Here is a 21,321-nt window from a genome sequence, read left to right as displayed (position 1 = left end):
TACAAAACCTTTTTATAAAACTGTTTGGGTTACAGGATAGCAAGAAAAAAGAACCCCAGATGGTAGAACTCATGACCAAAGGCCAGAGCATAATTGAAAGAGCGGGGTGTTCAAGAGAGAGGCCAGGTCTAACTTCAGTCCCAATACTCGCTGGCAGGGTTACTTAGCCTCTGACTTAATGTTTTGATACATAAAACTCGATAATGTCATCCACTTTATAACTGCTACAAAACCAATGCCCAGATCTTAATACTGAATACCGTTCCCCATAAAGGGAACTTCTTAAAAGAATTTTGAAGAAATGGCTCCCTTCAAAAGTAGATGTATATACAAAATGAAACAGAAATACCTTGAAAAGCCAGACAGTAAGGAAATGACTAAAAAATATAAGCACAGAACAAGGACACAGGTGATAATCTCCCTTGATGATGTTGAGCAATTTGAGAGCTGATTAAATCCTCGAATTAACTACAAAGTACTGAAAAATAAGAATATGTGAATCAGACACATACTGACACAGATGTAGATACAGATAAATGGCTGAATGGATGAACCAGCAAGTAAAGATTTTTTTTTTAATTATAAAAACATGCTGAATGCCAACTGGTAAACGTAGAGAACTGTTCAGAGTTGGAAAACTTATTTTTCAACAAGGCCAATAAAGACAATCAGGCAAGAATCACCAGTGCCCGCCATGTTTAAGAGAAGGCTTTAATGGGAAGGCCGTTCGCTTGGTCCTCAAAGTGCCTCTTTGCAGACTGCTTATTGGCTGCAGAAGGAGGGAGTACAGTAATTTTATAATGAATAAACTAGACACAATTTTGGCCAGGTCATCAAAATTAACCTCAACAATAAAAGAAAAAGGAATACTATGTGCTTCCAAATGTGAAGAGACACCACCACTACCGCAGCCTTCCGGCCAAGAGGACACAACACCACTACCGCAGCCTTCCGGCCAAGAGGACACAACACCACTACCGCAGCCTTCCGGCCAAGAGGACACAACACCACTACCGCAGCCTTCCGGCCAAGAGGACACAGTCCCAATAGAGTCATGAAGAACAGGGGATAAACCTCTCATGAGTAAGTTCTGTAGTGAAAAAGGAGGTCTCCCCCTTTCTGAACAGAAACAGAGGAGGAGGAGATGAGGGGGTGGCAAGGTGGGGGATAGAAATGGGAGAAGAGGAAGGGGGAAATGTGGCCAGGATGTAAAATTAATTAACTAAATAAAAACCAAAACACAAACAAAAAGAATGAGGGGGAAGAAAAGAAAGAATATTAGTCCTCAGCATTTCAAAATGAAAAAAGACAAAGACGCCGTGGGATGATTTCACCAAAGGATGCAAAGGTGTATAAGACACAAGGAGAATGAGCACACGCCACACTAGACAGCCTTTGGGTACACGGCAAGACCAGAATAAAACAGAAGGTTGACACTGTAATGTTAAATTTTCTATACTAAGATTATGCAAAGAGGAAAAAAGCCCTATTCCTAGAGAACACAGACTGAGGCATTTATGCATAAAACATCACAATGTATGTAGCATACCCTCAGATAGTTCTAGAATGAATGATATTTACATGTATATACGCATTACCACAAAACAGAAAAAAATGTCATCAACAGGTATTGCTAGCTACTTGAGTGTTTCATGAAACTATTTTATTCTTGTAATATTTTATTCTTATAACTACTTTTAGTAAGCTAGAAATTATCAACAAATTTAAATTTATTTAAAAGTTTTGGGAGCCATAAACAAAATCCTTTGGCATATAGTTAAGTACCTGTCATATAGTAAGAGTACAACAAATAACAGTATTACTGCCAGTAATACATAAAATTTATAAAATTAAAGTAATATGCAAAATGATACACTACAGTAGAGAGAAAGTAGGCACAGGGCAGGCACGAGTATCTGAGGCACTGAGTCAGGGGCCCGGAGACATTATTTGCAGCGCCCTCCTGATTTCCCTGTTTCTTTTCAATGGTGCCAACTTTGCTCATAAACACCAGAGTTGTAGGAGTATGCACTGGTGCAGCAGGCTGAGTCCAGACTTTTCACTGAAGACTGACGGCAAGACTGAAAACCAGGCTAACTGTCCACTCTCAAGAAACACTCATGTCAACAATATAATAATAATAATAATAATAATAATAATAATAATATAGGCATAAAAATGGGTGAACTAGGGTTTCATCACACGGACAAATCATAGAAGCATAATTAATGTTGGATGGAGGAAAATCAAATTACAAAGAATATAAAGTGCATGAATCCATTTCTATCATGTTTAAGTGTGTGTATATATATATATGTGTGTGTGTGTGTGTGTGTGTGTGTGTGTGTGTCAAAATAAAAAAATAAATAAAATGGCTTTTGAAAATCAGACTCTGTTGCCACAGGCTGGGAGATGCTGTGGGGGACGGACTGTGTTAGTCCTGCAGACCCACTATTTCTTAAGCCAAATGGTGAGTTCCTGGCTATAAGCTTTTATAACTTACCTACTACTATTCATATTCTTGGCATATAGCAAATATTTCATCATCAGTGGTTAAATTACTTAAAATAACAAGATTAGGAAACTATAAGCAAATCTAACATCCCCCCATGGTAACTTCTGGAAGTGGTACTGTGGTAGTTTTATGTAACTGGCTCCTATAATCTCATCGGGAGTGGCATTAATAGGAGGTATAGCTTTGGTGGAGCAGACATGGCCTTGTTGGAGGAAATGTGTCACTGTGGGGGAGGGCTTTGAAGTATCCTATGCTCAGGATACTGCCATGTGTCAGTCAGTCAACTTCCTATTGCCTCTAAGTCAAGATGCAGGACTCTCAGCTACTCCTGTCTGCAGGCTGCCATGCTCCCATCATGATGAGAATGGATGGAACCTCTGAAGCAGCAAGTGAGCCACCACAATGAAGAGTTTACTTTTAAAGTGGCCATGGCGTCTTTTCACAGCTATAAAACCCTAAGGCAGGCGCTGTAAAGGATTTAACACAACAGTCTTTCCCGATGAGCTTATGGGTGCGCTTACAGGACAAAGACAAGGGAAGAAAAATGAATCTTTGCACAGTGCTGTTGGCCTTTAGCCCAAGCCAGTTTCTTTCATAAGAAGCCAAGTCACATCTAAATATTGTCTCTACCATTTAACAGATTACAACATAAATCTCAAGCTATTACAAATGTGATACATGAAACAAAATACCAATCAGGGTCGTACTGCCATCCACTAACTCAGTAAGGTACTCCCAGCCAACTAGAACAGAGAGGCAAAGGGAAAGGCTCTGATGAGAGCAAAGAACTGCCACCTAAGGACCACTGCAATACTGCCTATTGCGTTAAGTGCATGAGAATGTGTGACTCAATACCCAGGTAGTTATCAGTCCTCTGCAGGTTACAACAAAGGGCGATTATGCAGCAGAAGAGGGTATAGGACAGGAACAGACTACAAAGGTTCAGTATACTGGAAAGGATGGACTTATGAATTTGCCAATTCCTAGTTCAGAAATCTCAGGTGATGTGGGAGGGTCTTCTGTTTTGTGTTGATTTCACTGGTTAATAAAGAAACTGCCTTGGCCATTTGATAGGCCAGCCCTTAGGTGGGTGGAGTAGACAGAACAGAATGCTGGGAGGAAGAGGGAAGTGAGGCAGACGCCATGGAGCCAGCCGCCAGGTCAGACATGCTGAATCTTTCCCGGTAAGCCACCACCTTGTGGTGCTACACAGATTATTAGAAATGGGTTAAGCAAGATGTGAGAGTTAGCCAGTAAGAGGCTAGAGATAATGGGCCAAGCAATGTTTAAATGAATACAATTTGTGTGTTGTTATTTCGGGGCATAAGCTAGCCAGGTGGCCGGGAGCCGGGCGGGACGAAAAGCAGGCTCCTTCTACACTCAGGAATAATCAACAGATTCACATTCCCAGGTAAATTCTGAATACAAAGGGCTGCAGCATAGTATAAGAAGTAAGTTACGTGGGGCTGGAGAGATGGCTCAGCAGTTTAGCGCACTGGCTGCTCTTCCGAAAGACCTGGGTTTGATCCCCAGCACCCACATAGGAGCTCACAACTGTCTGTAACCCCACTCTCAGGAGACAGAGTCTACTACTGCCACTTCCTAAACCACTATCATTAGTAACTGCATTCTAATAGCCATCCTTACACCCACAGATGAACAAAGCTCTCACCCCTCCTTGAAGAACATTTTTGCAGAAGAACACACACACACACACACACACACACACACACACACATCAATAATAATGAAATAAAGAGATCATGAGTTTGGGGGGCTGGATGGGAGGGACTGAAAGGATATGAGGGGGAGGCTAAATGATGTAACTGTATTTTAAGTAAATAAAGAGAGAAACAGCTGAAATAAGTTTCAGTGATTTGAATGTAGTCTCCACTGTCCATATTTGGCAATTCCCTTCTGTGAAACCCTCGATTTCTCAACAGTCAGGACTAACTGTCTGACTTGTCCACCCACCTCTCACTCTTCACTCTGCAGCTTCATTTGGGAATGGAGGAAAGCCCAGCAGGATGGAAGAGGTCTAAGAGAACCCTATCCCTGGATACAAAATGCAATCTAGACAGGAAACAAAATCAGTACCAGTTTCTGCTTCTGCTTCTGGCAAGGCCAAGGACTGAGCACAGCGTCCAGTGGTGGAGACAGGAAGGGGTGCTGGGACTCCAGGGTCTCCTTGGCCAGTGTTCCAGCTGACAGGATCTACGGGGGTCTTGACCATATTTCTCTGAAATAAAATATCGTCTTACTTAATACCTGGGGGAAATATCTACAAATATTTGTTTAAAATCCTAACTTTAAAGAATAAAGAAATGTAATTCTAATATTAAAAATACAAAAAGAAGCCAGGCAGTGGTGGCGTACACCTTTATTTAATTCCAGCACTTGGGAGGCAGAGGCAAGTGAATCTCCAAATTTGAGGCCAGCCAGGTCTACAGAGCAAGTTCCAGGACAGCCAGGGCTACACACAGAGAAACGCTGCCTCAAAAAACAAAACAAACAAATACAGAAAGAAAACACTGCCTATCAACAGTCTTGCTCTCTCAGCAGTGTCTCTCTTAGGATGGTGTAGGAATAACATGACAGACAGGCAACAGACAGGCCTCCCTGGCTGGCTACAACACAGGACAGGAGAGAATGAACAGTACCAGAATTATTCCTGAAAATCTAGCACACTTTCACTGCAACCGGACTCAAATCCACTAGCAACTATGAATCAGAAAGTTTACCTCCTAACATATTCAAAATAAACACTTTAACATATTCTGTTACTTGGTAAGAAAGACGCTTGAATGCCAAATTAAAGACAGACAATGCTTACAGAAGTGAAGCTATTGCACCAGGCCCTTTCGTCACGATGAAGGCTCTTAGTGTCCGTCACTCTCTCAGGCATTCTACTTACCAAATTCACAGGCTTTTAAAGCAGTATGTTCAGATTTTGAACACCTACTAACAACCAAAAAACAGAACACGTGACATTGCTATCTAGCTTTAACTTGTCTCTGGAAGGTGACAGAACACACTGCCTAAGTTTGCTTGGAATTCTCCCAATATTTCCATTTTTCTTCTATCTATTAAGAACTATTTTAGTAATATCCTTTAATAATACATTTTCTTAAAAAATTGTCTTTCTCACTTCCTATATCCTTCCTGTCTTAGCAAGCTTTGGTTTATCTCAATATCCATGAGCAATTCTAAGCCCTACGGCTTTAATAAACTATAAATCAGCCTTTCATATTTATGGGATATGTACAGCACACTTTCATATTTATGGAATGTGTACAGGAATCATTAATTGACCCCCAGTGTCCTGAGCTGTGGAGGCTACAGGGCAGCAGGTCAAGTCCTGCTTCTATGACAAACTAGAGATTAGGCGTGTCAAGCCATCTTCCTCAGGAATGCAGCTGGACCCACCCACGGACAGCTGTGAAAGTCTCAACTCTTAGCCACATTGTCTCATGTCCACAGCCATGAGCCAGATAAGTCACACGGACGAGCTTACACTGCTTGTGCAATTGCAGGCCCTGAAAGACCTCCAGACTGATTTTGCACTGACATAAAATGAAATGCCTTGAAAATCCCACATCTTCACTATAGGGAAAATCAGCAACTAGACCTTGAATGTAATAACCGTCTACAATCAACACATGCAGGAGAAACGGAGTGCTGTTTTTTTCACTTGTAAGGACTCTTTTCTAGACAAACAAATTTGAAAGCAGCAACATGATTTCTTCGTCACCTCTATTCCTAAAACCTGTTATTTTTCTTATTTTAATTGTTTCTCCCCAAGATTCTCAATGAAGTATTAAGCAATGCTCATGGGAAGTAATCTTGCCAGTCATTTTTACTAACAGCAACTACATTAATAGTAGCATCACTGTAAAATCAAAGATAAACATATGAACGGGGATGAACTGGGATGACCATTCCGGCCCCTCTGGTTCTAAAGTTCTTTCCTATTTCATATGTAGGACGCAAACAGGCCAGCAGATGCCAGGGTCAGGAATTGGACCAGGGAGCTGGATTCTCTTTTTCTGGATGGCCAGCCATAACACAGATTTGCCCAAAGTGACTCGCTAGCTTGTCTCCTACACTGAACTCCCACCCTGGCTTATATGCATTTCCAGTAGGCAATAGCACCAAATGATGAGAAATGGCCTAGAAGAGTCTTTAACAGTGAAGCTTGCCTCACAGTCCATCAGACACTGTCCCACCTGGTCCTGAACACTGGAACCGGCTGGCCACACACGAGAATACGACTCTGGAAGTTTCATCAATGCCTTGCCCTTCAATCCTAAATTGGTCAGGCTGGTTTCATCTGGTCTCAGACAGTCCTTGCATGACTGAAAGGACACAGAGAATTCATTCTGCATGCACACATATGGGGCATCTGTGAAACCGTACTCCAGGAATTTTGGCAAATGCATCAAACCTCTTGTTTGTTTGTTTCTTTTTAACAATTTTGGGACCTCGTTGTCACTTTTTGTTTAATAAGACACTGATGTGGGATTCCTCTCTGTATGCTGTGAATGCCACTGGTTAATAACGGAACTGCTTTGGGCCTATAGCAGAGCTACAGGGGAACAGACCTAGGTGGGGAAAACTAAACCGAATGCTGGGAGAAAGGAGGTGGAGCCAGAAAGAAGCCATGGAGACTCGGCCAGAGACAGATGTGCTGAAACTTTGTTGGTAGGCCATGACCTCGTGGTGATGCACAGATTAATGGAGATGGGTTAAATTAAGATGTAAGAGTTAGCCAATAAGAAGCTAGAGCTAATGGGCCAAGCAGTGATTTAAATAATATAGTTTCTATGTGATTATTTCAGCTCTGGGTGGCCAGGTTGAACAAGCAGCCTCCTCCAACAACACAAATTCATTGAGGACAAGAAATTGACTTCTAACCTCTTCAGAAAAAACAAAACAACAATCAATCAGCCCTCTGTCTTAATAAGACATATACTTCTTGAAGTGGTTAGGAACACAATTATTTAATTTCTCAAATGTTATGCTTTTATAAAGAACAATACACACACATATATTTAAGTAATAGATATCTAGAGGCTAAATGCCCTGCCTCATAGTAGTAGAGCTATGAAGCAATTTAAAAAATATATATATAAAATAGAAAATAAAAAACTAGCAACAAATGTAATCCATTAGATCTGCTGCAATAAAGCTAGTTTCACTGGGGAAAACAAACATCTTAACCTATTAATAGTAAGATGAGGATGAGAGAAGCCCACCAGACTCACTTCTGCATCACCCCTGGCATTCAACAGCTTTGCTCGACTCTAAGAACATACCTTTTCCCACTCAGAAGTGGCATTGTCTGTACGCAAGGGCAGCTTATCGTGAAGTGCTTTCTGTATGCAGGCTTTTACTTTCTCAAAATACTGCACAGATATCCATTTTGAAGAACAAACTGACATGACTTCCAAAAGCTGCCTGTCCTGTGAATCACCAGCGTCCTCCTTCCGGGTGTCCCGTAGGAGAAACTCAAGCACAGTGAGGATGTCTTCCTCATACTGATGGACTGCCAGTTGCGTCCGCTCAGCCTCCCGCAGTGTCCACTCCCTGTGACTCTGGTCCAGAGATGCCTGGAATTCTGTCTCCTTCCGAAGAAGTAGTTCAGCTTTCTGCTTCACAAAGTCCTCTTTAGCTGCTGTAAGCACCTCGTTAATTTTATTTCGATGCTCATCTAAAAACTGCCGATAATCTTCCTCATTTTGTTCTTGAATCCTATGAATTTCTTCCTGTTTTTCTCTGTTCCATTCAGTTCGCGCCTTCGCCAACTCAGCCCTGACAACCACAGGGATTTCTTCATCCTTTAACTCCAGTTCCTTCTGGAGAGAATGAATTTTCTCTTCCAGTTCCTTGACAGCCATTACATTTGGCTTCACATTTTCAAGCTCACTTTTCCATTTCTCTTTAGCTTCAGAGAGTGCAATGGACAGCTAAAAGGCACAGCAGCAAGGCGAGAGGGTCAGCAGCACACATCTGAACGTCTCTGGCAGTCTTTAGTAACAACAAATCCTAAGGTCTGGGCTAACCTCCCAACTAAACAAGCAATTTAAAATAAAAAATAAGGAAAAAACAAACCTAGATGTGACATACATTCTGTAAAATATGCTTACACCAGACTTAAGGCTATTCCTTTCTTACTTTAGTGCGGGCGTGTGCATGCGTGCGCGTGCCCTCACCTGTGATGTGCCAGAGGCTGACACCAGGACTCCCTCCCCTCATGCTGCAGCTCATGTTTCAGAGTTTCTCACTACCAGTGAAGCTTGTTGTTCCACGAGAATGGCTGGTCAGCAATCCCCCTTGCTCCTGCCATCTTCAGCAAGGCCCAGGTGCACATGAATGGCTTTAGGTGGGCTCTGAGGGTCCAAATCCAGAACCTCATGCTTGCACAGCAAGCTCTTTCCCACTGAGGCAGTGGAATCCTCCTGCCTCAGCCTCCCGAGTGCCAGGGTTGTAAATGCCTCTGTGTTCTTGGAGACCCAGCTGTATGATTTTCTGACAGCTGAGTCTCATCACACTGTTTCCTCTTCTCTCTCCCTCTGAGATACTTACTTTGAGTTATTTCAGACACACCAAAACACAAAAATAAGAAATATTCATACACTTACTATTATAGTAAGAAAATATTGAAAGGTTATTATTTGTTTATTTGAGACAAAGTCTCATGTATCCCAGGCTAGCCTCAAATTCTCTGTAGCAAAGGATGACCTCAAGCATCAGACCTCAAGGGCTGGGTTACAGGCAAGTCCCAGCACAGTGTCATCTTTCAAACATTTAACGCTATCAACTGAAAGTTTATTGTGACACACAGCTGGGTAAAACTACTTTCCCCAAAGTGTTACTGGGTTGCCACAAGGCTATGTACCATGGAACAACTAATCCATTCTTCGTCCTCTGACATTGAAACAATCTGCTAAACATTTACTCAAAGTTGGGCCTATCCCTCAAGTTTGTCTTGTATTAAGTGTGTTGCTGTGATTCAAGGCAGTTTTTGCCTTCAAACACATTCTGTTGTGTGGACTACACACCTTTTTCAGAACAGTGAAAAAAAGGCTAGCCCTTTATTTTTCAAAATAAATTTTAGAATTAATGTGCCAAACTTTATTTTCCACTTGCTTGCCTTTTGATTAAATTAAATGAGGGGGTGCACACCTGAATTTTTCTTTGGAAGAGCATGAACTCTCTAGAGAGCTGAGTATTTTCAAAGTGAATGTGCTCTAAGACTACAGACAGTTCAGGAAATCTTCACACACATTAAATAACAGGGAGCAAAGAGACCTGTTCTCAATCGCAACCAAACAGTCCGTAATAAATAATAAAACAGGGTTAATTTCTAAGTGCAGCCATCTCTCGGATGATGAGAGACTCGAGGTGCTGAGATCACAGCCTTCACCTCCAGTGAGATCAGAGCAGATTACACCTGCTTAGGCTGACCCCAGGAGCAGACATACATTCCAGGGTGGAGGTGGGAGGCTATGGACAGAATCGCACAGCACTCACCCTCTGGGCCATGGCCAGTTCCTGCTGCTCCGCCCACTCCTGCTGCTGGGCTCTCAGCAGTGCCTTGTACTCTGCAAGCTTGGGCAGCTCCTGTAGCCAGCGACTACGGGCATTCTGCACAGCTGTTTCCACCTACAGGAGATGACAGGAGAGAGGCATAGCAAGGGTAAAGCTTCACAGCAACTACGACCTCACACGTTTTACATTGTGTCTCCCTGCGTTACAACCACACTGACTTCATACCAAACAGGAAACAGCAATCCTTCTTTCTAAATTCATATCCTGTCCCCTGCAAAGGGCAAAGCAGGAAGTGGGAATCTGCATCTGATGAGCAATGCAGCCATCAGAAGTGTCATACAAAGTTCTATCAGTCATTTCCAACAAAGTTCTATTTATCCTGACAGAAAAACTAAAGTACGCCAAAGGGTCACCTAGTGCCACCTGTCAATCATTATACTCACCACCTCCTCGCTCCTGCTCGACCAACACACCCTATGAGCACACACAGACCCGCCTCATGCAAGCACAGATTGCTGCTGTCAAGAATAAATTTGAACATAAGAATGCACATGACCCTTCAGGTTCAGACAAGAACTCAAGGCGTGATGAGCTTTACGGGTGAGGGGTGATAACCCGTCAGCAACTACATGGACAGGGCTTGTTGCACTTCTTTCTCCTTTCAAACACAGATATACACACGGCAATGCAGAGCTGACACAAACAGCTTCCAGTGAAAGCACTAACTGCACACGCATAGAAACCCCAACTGGTTAACACAGAGCAAGAAGATAAGAGTTCCCACAGAAATTTATGTCTTCTGGAGACATTTAATCAATACCATGCTAGCTTTCCTTACCTTTCTTCATCTGATCTAAAATTTCATATATACCGAGAAGCACTCTTAAATAAACACTTCTCTAAGCAACGATCTTTTAACCGTAGTAAAAACTTCAGAAGATTGGGGGCCTGGGATTCCCTTTGTAGACCAGGTTGGCCTGGAAATTGTGGTAATCCTCCTGCCTCTTCAAGTGCAATACCAGTTCCATTTCAGGACACTTTAGCTGATGGAAGGTGTCCTTGATATGTCACATGTTCATTTGCCTATGTTCCTGACTCTAAGATATCCTACAATAACATGCAGAATAATGCATACATATACAATGCCAAGTATTTATCAAAAGCTAAGGATATTTAAATACCTTATTTCAGGTACTGGTTTTCTTTTAGTGCTGGGACTGAAATGAGGGCTTTCTAGTGCTGGGAACATATGCTGTCACCAGTCCACATCACCAGGCCAGGTGGCTTCTTATTAAAATAAAATACATAATAGGTTTTTAAGACATTTCCTGCCTTTTGCACTCTGATCTCTCGACACAAACAGGGCAGCTCTCCAGGAGAACCACTGCCCTAGCTCACCTAGATACAGAGATTAGGTCATCTCTACTCTGATAACATGAGCTACACTTTCCTCCGTACAGTCTCACTGTGAAATGTTTCCACCCATGTGTAAAGCCAGGCTGTGAATGCTTCAAGTGAAAGGCAATGGCACCACTTTTTGGCCATTGATGGGAATTACAAAGCTCCGCTATGGGGCACACCTGCCAGCTCAACTCAGTTCAGCTTAGACTTTTCATACCAATGCTGTTAAGATCTTAATCTAAAATTACTAACAAATACTTTAGTGGAATATTTTCTATAAAACTCAATGTGAAAGATTCTTAACTTTTCATTTGAATGTTAAAACAAGCACCACACACACACACACACACACCCTCCGGCATCCTAACACTTAGATTTCAGAAAGCAAGCACTTTGAAAACTCAAAGAACAGAGAAAGAGTTTTAGAAATGAAGGAAGCTTGAGAGACACTGCAGCATCTGTTCCATTCTGGGAACACAGCCCAGCTCGAAGGCGGGCGGCACCTCCTGGATTTTCATTGACCAGCAAGCCCTACACTTCCCCGCCCTGAGCGCGCCGCTCACCTGTTGTGTAATGCTCTCACAGTGTTTGAGCTCCAACTCCACTTCCAGCTTCCTCAAAGCTTCCTTGACAGCCATCTCCTTCTCCTGCTGCACCTTGCGAGCCTGCTCTTCTGTTAGGACTGTTGCTTCCACCCTAGGAAGGGCATCAGGAGGGCCCACCTGGTCGGTCTGACTGCCACGGTCTGAAGTTGTCTTTCTCAGAGCCTTTATATTCTGATTCAGTTTGGACCGCCACTCCTTTTCCAGCTGTTGAACAAGTTTTTGTGAGGAGGAATATGAGAAGAAAAGTACTCAAAGTAAAAAATAGAATTAATGGTTACTCAAGAAAGGCAACTCCAGGTGTATTTAAAACCTTGGAGGGGCGGTGGCCTCTGATACTGTCATACAGTGTTGCCATCTATAAGGCTCATGGTCTATAATCACACAAATAATCTCATGTTTTAGGTATGTTTAAAGTTCTGCATATTGGGCACATGGGTCCTGCAGGAGCCATTGGACACACCTAATAAATACTCTTATAATTATTATATGAGGGTTAGAAGGTCACTCAACAAAAATACATTCCTCTTTGGCTTTCGCTAAAAACAGAATTCACATGAAGACTTAACAATAAGTATTAAGGGCAGACCACCTCAGGGTCAGATTCCGCCATTGTAGGGATGCCACAACAACTCAGACTTGTTTGCTGCTAACTGCAGAGTTTCACATCAGTAACACTTTCCACAAAGCAAGCATTGAGGAAATCTAATGAACAAGTTTAAGTTGAATGGTCCAGTGACAGTCTCACCGACTTGAACCCCCTGAAACCTTACTCAGTATAAACTAAGTTAGAGGGAGCAGCACAGATAGAACCTCTCCATGAGTTCTCCATGCCCAGCAATGCCGTGGGTGGGTCTAGTCAGTCTTATGCAAAACTATAAAGTAGCAAAATGGTCTTTCCTCTTTTGCCTGTCCCATCTGCTGACTATCTGGAGTTCTAAAAGTACTTCCTGGCTACTACACTACCAGAATAGCATATATCAGATCTATGACAAAATCTTAAACAGGCTAGAATTCTACCTTATTTTTCATTTCTTAGTGTTTAAGATCATACTCTGGTCCTTAAATTTTTAGGAAACCAGCCAGGCATGGTGGTGTATGCCTTTAATCCCAGTCCTTAGAAGGTAGAGACTGATGGATCTCTCTGAGTCCAAGGCTGGCCTGGTCTACATAGCAAGTACCAGGCTACAAAGTGAGGCCTGATCTCAAAAAGAAGTCAGAACAGACAGGGAAGAAGACAAGCAGACCATGCTGCAAAGATGCAGACAAGAGGGAGCCTGCACATTGCTGGCAGGAAGGCTAACCCAGTCCAGCCACTGAGGAAGCCAGGATGCAGGTTCCTCCAAAACTGAAAATAAAGCCATGAGAAGGCGCTGGGTGTTTACCCAAAACTCAGCATATGGCAGAGACACATAGCAATGTTTACTGCCTTGCTGCCTCTGACAGCTAAGTATAGAACCAACCGAGATGTCAGCAATAGGGCAACTAACAGAGAATGCAATTTATACACAATCGAACTCCCTTCAGTCATAAAGAATCACCAAGTTACAGGACTGGTAAGAAAGCAGATACAGCTGAAGATAATGACACTCAGCAAATTAAGTCAGTCTCAGATAAACACATTATCTCTCATTGAGGGTCTACAGATTTCACAAAGATATATAAAATCAAAGTATATACAGGAACATGAAAGGACAAGTAGAACTGTCTAGAAAATCAAGGACTAGCGGGATGGGGAGGGGTGAGCAGAGAAGCCATAGGATGTTCTTATACATACTTGAAAGTGGCCTAAGTAACACACTCCATTTTGTAATTAAATAAATGAAGTTCTGGCTGCTGAGCCTGCCCACCACTTTTCTTCTAGTCCAATGCATGAATCATTTATGTCTATAATTACATAGTTAGAGACACTGACGGAGACTTATTAGAGCCATCTCATAATAGGAAATTAGACCATAGTTTCATTTCTAGGAATCAAAGAAATATCCAAAAAAAACCCCATATATCCTGAATTTGGATAAAGATCATGTAATCATTTTGAAAAGTCAAAGTGGTATGATGTGTTCTAGCAGCCAGATTCTGAGTCAGAACAGATGGCCATCTACATGCTTGCTAATTAATTATAAGTCATGTGTTCAGGAAGAATGACCTACAGTTATTATACATATAGTGACCAGAAGCCAGGTGTGGTGTCTCATTCCTTTAATCCCAGCACTCAAGAGGCAAAGACAGGCAGATAGATGGCTGTGAGTGTAAGGCCAGGCTGTTTTACATGGCAAGTTCCAGGCCAGTCAGGGCTGGGAAAAACAAAATAAACTAATAAGCGGGGTGACCAGAAGAAACTTTGACCCAGCCCCTTTCTTCAGTTGTCCCAGTGACGTCACCTCTTTCTCAACCTGCTCTTTAACGCCGGCTTCTTGCTCTTTCAGCCAGTTCTGTTTTTCTGTCTTAAGAGTTTCTTGGTACTTCTCTTCAAGTTCTAACTTCAGTTTGCTTACACATTCTTCTCTGTCTTCTAAAAGCTGTCTCTGTAAAGAAACTCAAGTTAGTATCTCAGCATCTCTGTGTAGTACAGACAGTCACCACATTAAAAATGCTTCAACATGGGCATGGCGGAGGCAGGAACAGGAGGTCAGGGTAATTCCTGGCTTCACAGCAGGTTCAAAGCCAACCTGGGCAACAGTATGACACTCTGTCTTTATAGAAAACAGAACGGTGCATGTGGCATGAATCTTGGTCCTGCATGTTCTATAAATTCTGTCTCCAGACCAAGCTCCCTACTTAACACTCATATCAATGATTCTCTCCCTATTTTAATTTTTAAAAGATTGATTGATTGATTGATTGATTTATTGTGTGCGCAACATTCCTTCCCTGGCTGGAGAGATGGCTCAGAGGTTAAGAGCATTGACTGCTCTTCTAGAGGTCCTGAGTTCAATTCCCAGCAACCACATGGTGGCTCACAACCATCTATAATGAGATCTTGGTACCCTCTTCTGGCATGCAAGTATACAGGGAAGGAATGTTGCATACATAATAAATAAATAAATAAATAAATAAATAAATCTTTTATTTTAATTTTTATAAAATCACTAAAAGCTAAGTGCTCAATTTCTAAATAACTTTAAATCCTTTGTAACTCCTCTGTAGCCAACACTGACTCCCTTTAAAAATCCGTTTTCCACTGAGTGACATAACACTCACAGCATGTTTTCCGTCATGCGGCTCTACTGAAACACGGCCAAAATACCACATGAACTGAATACCCCATCTGCTCACGACTGCCTTTCCCACATAAGTGATGGCAATACCTTGCTTTAAGATATCATATTCAGCCGGGCGGTGGTGGCGCACGCCTTTAATCCCAGCACTCGGGAGGCAGAGGCAGGCGGATCTCTGTGAGTTCGAGGCCAGCCTGGTCTACAAGAGCTAGGTCCAGGACAGGCTCTAAAAAAACTGCAGAGAAACCCTGTCTTGGAAAAAAAAAAAAAAAAAAAAAAAAAAAAAAAAGATATCATATTCAAAAACATCTGGGCAGAATATTTAGTATCTGTACCTAGTTTCTAGCCTTGATGCAGGTAGCTTTCAAACTGTGGCCCACAGGCTGGTCCAAGCAAACCAGAGTCAGATCTCCATCTCCAGAGGACAGAGCTGACCACTGCTTAACATGGGGGTACTCCTGGACACGCAGCAAGGGCAGTAGCAGCAAGACAAGTCAGATAAAGAACTCACTGCTCTTTCTCCAGCTCCCAAGAGGCCAGTGGAGATACACAGCCTTATCCAGAGCCTCACTTTCCTTGTTATGAGATGACACTCAAACTCCTGTCCTTCCCAAGACAATAAAATGGCAAATGTCTACTCTTGAGTGCAACAGGTGTACTGGGAAAGCAGCTAACAGCACACTGTGCAGGCTCACAGATGCTGACGGCACACTGTGCAACGTTCACAGATGCTCACGGCACACTGTGCAGGCTCACAGATGCTCACGGCACACTGTGCAGGCTCACAGACGCTGACAGCACACCGTACAATGTTCACAGATGCTCACGGCACACTGTGCAGGCTCACAGATGCTCACGGCACACTGTGCAGCGCCCATAAGCTATGCAGGATCTCCTGGATAGGCACAGGCAGTAAACACATGAAAATGGAGGTGCCATAGGGGGCGAGCTGATCCAGAGTGCTCTGTCTCCCAGAATGAGTCTATAAAGGTACGGCTGGAGAGATGGCTCAGTGGTTACAAGTACAGCTTGCTCTTGCAAAGAACCAGGTTTGGTTCCCAGCACCCATGCTGGACAGTTTATAACAGTCTGTAACTCCAGCCCAGACAATCAACACCCTCTTCCGGCCTGTGACAACTGCACTCATGTGCACAACACATATAATTAAAAATAGCAAAATAAATCATAAATTACAATTAATTTTTAAAAAGAAACATCCTCTTCCCTCATCTAGTCACCCTTCTACAAAGGTTTTAATAACAATTTCAGTATTTTTTAATTCTGTGAGCCACAATAGCTTGATATAATCAAATAAAAAGCCTCTATGAACACCTTTTGCACACTTCGCCAAAGCAGGTGTGTTAGTGGAAATGATGAGGCATGGGAGGACATGGGAGCGGCCTACCCTCTGCTCCTGAGCCTTTTCCACGGTCTTCTTGAGAGCAGATTCCAGCTCGTCCTTCTCTCGGCACACCTCCAGGTAACACTCCTGCACGGCAGTCATCTCCTTGTTCATCTTGTCCAGGTCAGACCTTGGAGACAGAACCAGCAAGTAGGTAGGTGTGTGCATACATGTGCACACACGCACAAGTGTGAGTGCACACACACATGACTCCAAATTTTGGAGCAAATAGGCAGTGAGGCCTCCTCTTACCTGAGCTGTGACTGTGTGCCCTCATAGACCTCAAGGAGATGCTGCTTCTCCACAGCATGCTTTGCTAAAAGACTCTCTCGGATCTGAGCCTTCATGGCTTCATGGTGCTGCTGGTAAGTTCTTTCACACCTAGCAAGAGAGGGGAACTAAAGCCATGCAGCACCAGGGACAGGATGAACTGGTCTTCCTTCCTTCCTGCCTGCCTGCCTGCCTTCCTTCCTTCCCCCTTGTTTTCACGAATGCAAATTATAATTAGGTCAGACTGCTTTCCCTCAACCAAAACCAAGAGCAGCTCATTTAAATCCACTGGTCTTACAGGAATCTTCAAACATTCCTTTCATCATGTTTCTAGAGGAAACTGGATTTAGGTGTTAGACTATATCCCACCACTTCAAACAGAATCGTTAATCTATGTTGGAGACTGGTGTTTATAAAGAAGTAACTGTTTAATTGAAATAACTGAGAAATAGCCCCTGAATTCAAAATACACATGTTTACTACACAAATACCAGCAGTAGCCAACTTACAAGTCATCTTCCAAAGGTCTGTTTGCATACGTGTAACTCGGTATTTGGAAGACAAAGCCCTCCAGGTTTCCCAGAGGCCTCTAGAAGAGTCTAATAGTTCAGTGAAGTGCAGCAGGTGATGAGCTAGGGTTCGCCCACCACAAGACACACCACCACATGTGTCTTGGTGTTCCACATTATAATCTGGGAAGTAGGGGCTAACCTCTGTCAATCTAAGATTTCCACAGGGACAGTTCACTCCATTTCGGGAGACGGGCTGCCAGGGTAGAAGATGGGGCTATCCAGGAGGAGAGCCAGGAGATAAAAGCAAGGCACCAACATGTCTCACCTATCCACAGCTTCCTGCTTATCGTGGTCAAAGTCCTGGACCATCTGTCTCATCTGGTTACACAAGTCTTGATTTGTACTTCTCAGTTTTTCTTCAGCTTCTTTAAGTTGCTAGACACAGAACAAAGGATGACAGAAAAGAAACACCACCTGTAATGATTAGTCTAACATTTTAATACCCACAGTGTATACCATTATCTGATATAATCTCTCTCTCACAAATCTACAAAATTATTTTCACATCTAAGTAAGATAGACATATTTCTGTAGTAATTAGCATTCTAATAGGAGTAAACATTAATATATTGTATTTGTTTTAAAATGTACCAAATGGAACTATTTAACCAGAGAAGTATTAAGTTAGTAGATACCTTAAAATAAGCCTTAGAATTCAATAATCTTCATCAAAATAAAAAGTTTTACATCTTGGTCGAGAGCTGGCTAAGAAGACAGGAACATATCTATTGATCACTGGGTGCATTACCACACGAAATAGGAACCACTCAACCTTCCAATAAAGGTACTACCCAAAGCACCAATAAGGGAGACAGCCAGGACCACAAGAACGTCCCAAGGCACGTCCACTAACCCACATGGCCCGTGTCTGCTACAGGAGCCTGCACTACCTGTGTACCATGGGAAGTCTCATTGAGAGTCGGGACGCTTATTCACCTGGTTCTGCTGTTGTAAGATTTCAACTTCACTTTTCAGTCGCACAATATCTTCTCTAATTGTGTCAGAAGAATCAAGCCATAACTGATCAGCTGTACTTCCAGAGGTATCTGTTTTAGCCTGAGAGTTTAAAAAGGTTTTAAGTTTAAAAATGAAATAAAGTTGTACATTTTGAAATAATTTCACTTAGGGAAAAAAATGTTTGAATAGAACAAATAACTTCCAGGTCTTTTTCTTCATCTTCTTTCCCAAATACAAACAATATAATCATTCAAGCAGAAAGCTAACATGGATATGTAATCAATCATTCTACAGACTTCATATCAACGCCCCCGCTTTCCTCTAATACCCTTTTCTGCACCAAGATTAAATCGATGCCACACTGCATTTAATCTTCCTGTCTCCTCCCGGCTATAATAGCTCTTCAGTCTATCTTTCAAACCTATGGCATCTTCTGAGAGTGCTAATCAGTTACTTTGGAGACGGTTTCCCTCATTTTGGTATTTTCTAGTGTTACTCACTAAATTCAGGCTGGGCTTCCAGCACGAATGCTAAGAAATAAAAAATTCCTTGTAAGAAACAAGAGAGGCAATCGTGCCTCCTGACTGGTGATGACCAGCTGAAAGCAGAGCCTCCCAGGCACTGCCCCACTGCTTGTTGGCTTCACACTGTAATTAGTAACGTGTATCTCAGGAGAAGATTATTTTGAAATTAGGCAACAGTCCATTTTTGTTACACTTTGACTCAGTAGGATTAACATATTCTATTACGTACTTTTAACTAGCATTACCTCACGTATATACTTTACTCAGTAGGTACTATTTTTAAGATACATGATATACTTTGGTATATTAATTTTCTAGACAAGTCATAAGAATGGACACGCTGCCAGATGGTGCAGGAATGAGCTCAATTCTCTTGACCTCTAACATCAGCTTATCTTCGGCTAACTAAGCTGGGGGAAGGGAAAGCTAACAGTTCTTTCACCTGCATTCTGTGTTGCCACCACAGTGGAAACTCTTTGTTTATGTAACTGCGGGTCCCCTTCCATCTGAACGCTTCCATATCTGTAAGTTCCTTATTCTCTAAAGGGAAATCAGCACATCTACTCAGTTCATCAAAGTATCTGAAATCTGTCCCATGATGTTATCTGGACACAGTCGTTAGAAATGGAGCACAGATTGCTCCACACAGGGGCACTGCTGCCCTGACTATATGACCATGTGACTAACAGACTTTTAAACTGGTTTGCTAAAGGAATTCCAGAGATTTTGGACCTGTGAGCTGGAGAAATAATGAAATTCTGTGGCAGAGCCCATTAGACAATTCTGGTAGAAGCATGGGAAGACTAGGAGGCTAAAAGAAATTTAGACAGTGAAGTCTGGCTCTCTGGGTTTCAGTTGGCAACTGGACAATAGGCCATTCATGTAACATTCTAGAAAAGAACCCAGCTGCATCCTGCAGTAGCCCCCTGAGAATCTGAGTGAGGCTAACTTTCAATGCAATGGACGAATTTGTTCTAGGGAAGAAATTTTAAGACTTTCTAGTATCTGGCTGAGGTGCAGGCATACCCACTGCTCCGCTCTGCTCTGACTCAAGTGTCCAGTCAGAGAGAGCAGGTGAAGCAGAAAGATACTAAAAATGAAATTTCGTAGGAAAGGGAGTGATATGGGGGGGATTCCCCTCTGTATGCTGTGAATACCACTGGTTAATAAAGAAACTGTCTTTGGCCTGTGATAGGATAGAGTAGAGCTAGGTGGGGAAGACTGAACTGAATGTTGGGAGAAAGAAGGCAGAATCAGGAGAAGGCATGGAGCCCCGCTGGAGACAGACGCTGGAACTTTACCTGGTAAGCCACTGCCATGTGGTGATTGACAGATTAATGGAGATGGGATAGTTTAGGATATAAGAGTTAGCCAGAAATATACTTAAGCAATTGGCCAAATAGTATTGCAAATAATATGGTTTCCGTGTGATTGATTATTTTGGGGCTGAGCAGCCGGGAACTAACTAGCGGCCTCCTATAACAAAGGAGTGTGAGCAAATTGAAAGTTGCAGACATGGCAGATAGGGGAAAAGCAAGTGTAACTGTTAAAGATTATTACAGAGGGACCTCCTGTTCCTCACTGAGTATGTCAGAGTTAAAGAGTTAATTGAACATCAGAGGTGGGATGCTATGATTAAAACTGATATGCTTGGGTGTCAAGTTGAGAAAGGGTGGAATGATGATTGATAGTCTGGACCATTAACGTCAAAGTGCTCATAATCACCTAAGAGACAGACTTGTAAGGGCATTTCCAAGGAGCTTAACCGAAGAGAGGAGATCCACCCTTAATGTAGGTTAAAAGATCCCACGGATTACAGACTAGCAATGAATTAAAAGGAAGAAAAAGAAAGCCAGGTGAGTGCAAGCATCCAACGCTCTGCTTCCTGACTGTGATGGCAGGCCATGACCAGCCACATCACCTCTCCGAGCACCTCTGTGCCTTCACCACCACGATGAGCCACATCCCTTTATATCCCTTTTCCACAAGCTAAAATACACTTCTAAGTTGTTTCTTGCCAAGGATGGTATAGATGTCTTCTATACCACAGTTGATCCCTCAAAAGTCACTGACAAATGTGCACACCCACATCAATACACACAAAAGAAATGTATTGAGGATCAGACACAAAACGCTTTCTGTGTTCAGTGTTTTATGTTTACAAAGATTCAGAAGATGGATTCTGACTGTTGGTAGGTCAATATGGTTTTCTAAGAACGTTACAATTCTATCTTTAATACATATATGTATATACGCACATATGTAATATATGAAGTTCTATATATAAAACATATATATATATATAT

General features: G+C 42.4%; 1 protein-coding gene across 8 annotated transcripts in view; it reads right to left on the bottom strand.

Moving 5' to 3' along the window:
* Cep152 (centrosomal protein 152) overlaps positions 1 to 21,321 on the bottom strand; it is an 82,352-nt gene that overhangs the window by 28,293 nt on the left and 32,738 nt on the right. For all 8 annotated transcript variants that reach the window (XM_038330615.1, XM_038330616.1, XM_038330607.1 and 5 more), the window contains 9 exons: positions 18,471 to 18,590; positions 17,800 to 17,909; positions 16,945 to 17,073; positions 16,696 to 16,822; positions 14,454 to 14,597; positions 12,031 to 12,276; positions 10,049 to 10,180; positions 7,831 to 8,481; positions 4,613 to 4,754 (listed from right to left, as the gene is read on the bottom strand). In XM_038330615.1, coding sequence (XP_038186543.1) covers positions 4,613 to 4,754; positions 7,831 to 8,481; positions 10,049 to 10,180; positions 12,031 to 12,276; positions 14,454 to 14,597; positions 16,696 to 16,822; positions 16,945 to 17,073; positions 17,800 to 17,909; positions 18,471 to 18,590 — 1,801 coding nt within the window. The remainder of the gene's footprint in view (positions 1 to 4,612; positions 4,755 to 7,830; positions 8,482 to 10,048; positions 10,181 to 12,030; positions 12,277 to 14,453; positions 14,598 to 16,695; positions 16,823 to 16,944; positions 17,074 to 17,799; positions 17,910 to 18,470; positions 18,591 to 21,321) is intronic.

Source organism: Arvicola amphibius, chromosome 5, assembly GCF_903992535.2.
Source record: "Arvicola amphibius chromosome 5, mArvAmp1.2, whole genome shotgun sequence".
NCBI lineage: Eukaryota > Metazoa > Chordata > Mammalia > Rodentia > Cricetidae > Arvicola > Arvicola amphibius.
Note: the sequence above shows the minus strand (reverse complement) of the source record. Positions and strands in the feature narration are given on the sequence as shown.